This window comes from Tupaia chinensis, unplaced genomic scaffold (genome assembly GCF_000334495.1).
Source record: "Tupaia chinensis unplaced genomic scaffold, TupChi_1.0 Scaffold000671_2, whole genome shotgun sequence".
NCBI classification, from domain to species: Eukaryota; Metazoa; Chordata; class Mammalia; order Scandentia; family Tupaiidae; genus Tupaia; species Tupaia belangeri.
The window spans coordinates 582,015-586,784 of NW_006160194.1; the positions used below are offsets into that span (position 1 = coordinate 582,015).

At 61.3% G+C, this 4,770-nt stretch overlaps 1 protein-coding gene across 1 annotated transcript in view; it reads left to right on the forward strand.

Annotated features, from left to right (window-relative positions):
• Positions 1 to 2,914: 2,914 nt before the first annotated feature.
• The window catches only part of LOC102475315 (protein amnionless), a gene marked incomplete at its 3' end in the record, with an annotated part of 17,870 nt that continues 16,014 nt past the window's right edge, over positions 2,915 to 4,770 (forward strand). The window contains 3 exon segments of the mRNA XM_027776392.1: positions 2,915 to 3,006; positions 3,631 to 3,743; positions 3,809 to 3,853. Coding sequence (XP_027632193.1) covers positions 2,955 to 3,006; positions 3,631 to 3,743; positions 3,809 to 3,853 — 210 coding nt within the window.

A 4,770-nucleotide genomic window follows, 5' to 3' on the forward strand; every position in this document is an offset into this window, starting at 1 on the left:
GTGAGTGAGATGCTAAATTGGGAATGGTGGGGCGGAAGCTGACCCTAGCAGGTGCTGCTCCCTGTTGGAGTTGGCATCGCCGTCAAGCCAGGCGGGACATCCCACACAAGCACAGGCCGAGGACAGCGCCGTTAGAGCACCTGACTTGGAGGGAATGCCGCCTTGTGAGAAGTGGGTTTTGAAGGTTCGTTTTATTTTATTTTATTTTGACAGAATTTTGCTATAGGGCATGTGTGCTTGCTGGAGAGAGACAGAAAGAAATCACCTAGGGGGTGGCCACACTGGATCCCTTTTCTATTCTCTCGAGATTTGGGGCATGCATGCACACGCGCCCAGCATGAATTTTAAGCCTCCAAGTTGAGGATTCGAACTGTGGTCAGCCATGCGAGAGTCCAGCGACGTAACCATTACACCATCTGGTCCCTTAAAGGTCCACTTTAAATGTGAGGAGCCCAGAGCCTGTGGCCGACAGTGGCATTCAGCTGCCAGATCTGCCCGCAGCTCTTTCGGGGTGAAAGCTTAGAGGCCGCATCTTGCACTGTGAAGTCCAGGTGTTTCCAGTTTTCTGAAAATGGACAGCATTTGGTTTAACCCTGAATCACCTGTCTTGTCTCTGGGGGAGCTTCAGGAAAGGTGTCATTGCCACCCCAGGGGCCGTGACCCTGCAGCAGCAGCGGCGAGTCACCCGAGGCCAGGAGGTCAACAGTGCTCGCACCCTCAGGAGCTCTGGCTGCAGCAGGAGCATCCAGTACCTGAGCTGCTCTAACCTGCTTGTTAATGCAGCTGCAGCTTTGAGTAGACGCTCTCCCTGGGGTGACCTTGGAGTACAGAGCTCAGAGGCCCCTGCCTAGGCCACCAGGAGTCCGGCTGGCAGCTGGTGAGCTCGTGGGCACTTGGAGAGCAGGTGTGAGGAGCAAGGGTCTCTAGCTGTCAGAGAGGACCGTGTGGCTCCCAAGAGGCTCCATGTAGGAAGCACTCAGTATGGCCAGGAGCTCACAGGCCCGAGCTGAAAGGAAGCACCTTTGTGGGGACCTGGGCTGCCACATTTGTCTGAGTCATTTGGCTCAGAGAACTCTGAACACTGCCAGGCCCACTGGAGTGGGGACCCACCATGGCCATGGTACTGGGCTCCAGAAGCTTCTACGCATCTCTCCAAGCCCCCAGTGGAGCTCATTGGTCACTGAGTTGACAACGCAATGGGGCAATGCAGGCAGCCTGTGACAGCCTGCACGTGGGCCCTGGCCTTCAGCCGCCCTAAGTGTCCCGCTGGGGTCAGCAGAGCCGGGCTCACCCTCAGGGCTTCCCCCAGCACATCATGCCTCAGGGAGCCCACCCCTCCCCCTGCCCTTTCCTTCCTCTCTCCTGCCTCCCTCCTGTCCTGTCTCAGGGCCTTAGTAGGCCCCCTCTTTTTCCAGAAGATGTCTGCCCGCCTCTTTCCTGGTGCCTCCACAAGCCAAGGAAGGCTGTGAGCTAGGATGACCAACCAGACCACAGGATTGGGGGCTTGTAATTGGTAGAGTTGGAAGCAGGAACCAGAGACCTCAGTGAGACCTACAGCAATGGCCTAGTTAGGAGATGGTGAATCTAGCGCTCTCAGACCACCTTCCATTCCACGTGGAGAAGGCTCTGCATACAGGGCAACCACACAGGACGGCAGTCAAGCCAGAACAGACAGACGGACAGTCAGAGGGACCTAAAGTGACTTCTGAGCCCCTGGATCCAGCCTTACCTGAGGCAGCTCTGCTGTGAGATTTCCTAGTTACTGGTGGGAGCTCTCTTGGGGACGGAGTTTCATCCATCTGCCTATCTCTGTACCAACCATCCACTCAGTTCATTTAAAGTGTCCACCATTCATCCATGCAGCCACCATTTGAGCTCATCTGCCATTAGTTTTCATCCATTCACTATCTAAAAAAAAATGCACTTTTTGGGGCTGGCAGGTAGCATAGTTGTTAAAGGTGCTGGATTCCCACATGGCTGACCGTAGTTTGAGTCCCAGACCTGGTGGCTTGCTCTCTCTCTCTCTCTCACTCGCTCTCTGTCTCTTTCTAATCAAACTGGAAAAAAATTTCTTTTTAAAAAATGCACTTTTCTCATCCACCGTCCAACTCAATGAACCATCCAGACATACTCATCCATCCAGCATCTGCAGTGTTCCCACCTGCCACCACCTACCCAGCTGCTGTTCATCTGCCACCACCCCAGCTCCCACCATTCTCCGCCCACCATCCCCCATCCTCCACCCTCCACGGTTCCGCCTCTTTTTTCTGCCTACCCACCAACCATGCGTCGATTTACCCACCCACCGTCCACTGTGAACGTGAACTTGCCATCCATCCATCCTCACCCCTCATTCACTGGCGTCTCCACCCGTCACTCCCGAACGCCCCCCGTTTACCAACTCGCAGCCACCACCCACCTTGCGGCCTGTGTCCATGTATGCACCAGTTTCCATCGTCCTCCTCCGCCCCTGGGTCACGTCCCACCCCATCCATACGCACCGTCCAGCCACTAAGCAAGGTCTGCTGCCCCCCTGCACCCGCCACCCATCCCAGCACGACCCTGCGGGACCCCATCTGCCAGCCCACCATCTTTGGGCGTCCCTGTGCCTGCCGCCTGCTGTCGCCCTATCCAGCCGCCATCCCTAGCCCATCCAGGCTGGGAGGCAGAGCGAGCAGGGTCTCCGGAGCAGACCCCAGCCTCGGTGGGTAGCCATGCGGGCAGAGAAGCGGTGGCCCGCGGGTCGCTTCGTCGCTGCCTCCCACGCCCGTTTCTCAGGGTGGCCAGGCCTACCGAGCACCTCTTCTTGCCCGCAAGGTCCTTGGGCCCTGGAGGGACCTTGCGGGGAGGCCTGGGAAGGCACCTTGGGAGGTAAATGTGTAACCCGCCCCGCCCGGTCACGTGGCCCCGCGGGGCAAAGTCTCCCGGTCTGGGCGCCGCGGGAGTGGGGCGAGATGGGCGCGATGGGCGCGCTGGGCCGGGGCCTGCTGTGGCTGCAGCTCTGCGGTAAGTCGGCCAGCGCCCAGCCCGCACTGAGCCGGGGCCCAGGCCCTGCACACCTGCAGGCCAAGGTCCTCCGAGGCGCGCGGGCTGAGGGCTCGGAGCGGGCTGCAGGCCGGGCCCGGACGGTGAGGGCGCGGCGAGCAAGCGCAGACCCCGTGGCACCCAGGCGGGCCGAGTCCCTGCTCCTCGCGCCTCCCGAGGACCATCCGGGTCCAGAGGCTCCCAGCCCCCTCTGCTTCGTACCGCTGGGATGCGTTTTCTGCTGCAGCTCTTCCCCGACCTGCTCGGCCTCCTCCGGGAAGCCCTCCTGACCCCGCGGCAGAGGCCCGTGCTCCCCGTCCTCCTCTTTTCACCGTTTTGGACCGACCCTGCCCTCGCTCCGGCGCGGGTGGAGGCGACCCAGGAGGGCGGCCCTGTGGGAGGGCACGCTCGAGGGGCTCTGCGGGTCCGCTCCGCGAGGCTCCCGCGGGTCTGGCCCCTGCGCCCGGGACCTGGGCCTGCGCTACCGCGGGGCCCTGACCGCCCCCACGGCCCGACCCACGCGCGTACCACCCACTGGGCTGTGGGGTCGTCACCGGGAGAGGGGACGTCGCGGCACATGGCGGGCACTCCTCGCCCCATCTCCAGCGCTCACGCGAGCCACCTACAAACTCTGGGTCCCCAACACGGACTTCGACGTCGCCGCCAACTGGAACCGGACCCCGTGCGCGGGCGGCGCACTCGCCTTCCCAGCGGACAAGGTGGCTCAGGGCTCCCTGGGTCGGGGTGCGCCACAGCCGCCTCCGCTGACCCCCTTCCCCTGCAGATGGTGTCGGTCCTGGTGCGCGGAGCCCACGCCGTCTCCCACCTGGTAAGGCCGCGCTGCGACGGGGCGGGTGGGCAGGGCCCCGGCTTTGTCCAGCACCTGAGCCCCACGACGGCTGCAGGGCGCTAACCTGTCCCCTCTGGAGGGGCTTCTGGGAGGAGGGCCCCTGTCCCCCCAGAAAGGGCGGAGGCGCCACCTGGGCTCACTGCCCTTCTGCCCGCCTGCCCGTCCCCTGCCTTCTCTGAGGTTTGCCCCAGGAAGCCCCCGCCCCTCCCAAGTTCTCCACGCCCAAGGGCCCGAAGGTGCTCAATCCACCGGGTCGGGCCCTGGCCCCGGGAGGCCGCAGGACTATGCAGGCTGTTGGTGGGGCAGCCCCAGGCCACGGAGACCTCGAGCGCAGTGAAGAGTGGGAACGACCGGCAGGTTTGTGGCACGTGAAAAGTATCAGAAATTCTTTTTTAAAAAGATTTTTGCGGTGGCGACTAGCAGTTACGCTTTTGCAAAGCATTCAGTTTCCCCCCAGAAAAAAAAAAAAAAAGATTTTTGCGGGACCAGCAGTTGGCATAATATCTATGTTGCTGGACTCCTATGTAGTCGACTGCAGTTCGAATCCTGGACCCGGTGGCTTAAACTCGCTCCGAGTGCATGTACATGAAATCACCGAGTGCGTGAAATCACCCCCAGGGGGGATGGCCACGCCGCAATCCCTTCTCCTCCATTCTCCTCTCAGGAACCTGGGCACACATGCACATGCGCCCAGCGTGAATTTTAAACCGCCGGGTCCAGGACTCGAGCTGCAGTTGATTACATGGGAGTCCGGTGATGTAACCGTGACGCCATCTGCTGGTCCCCACGTTCGTGTCTTTAGTGTTATGGCCACGCTCTCCCTCCTGTTGAGGCCAGCTGGGCCCTGGCAGGTGCCCGCCCGGTTGAGCAGCCATGGTTATGACCCACCTGTGGGA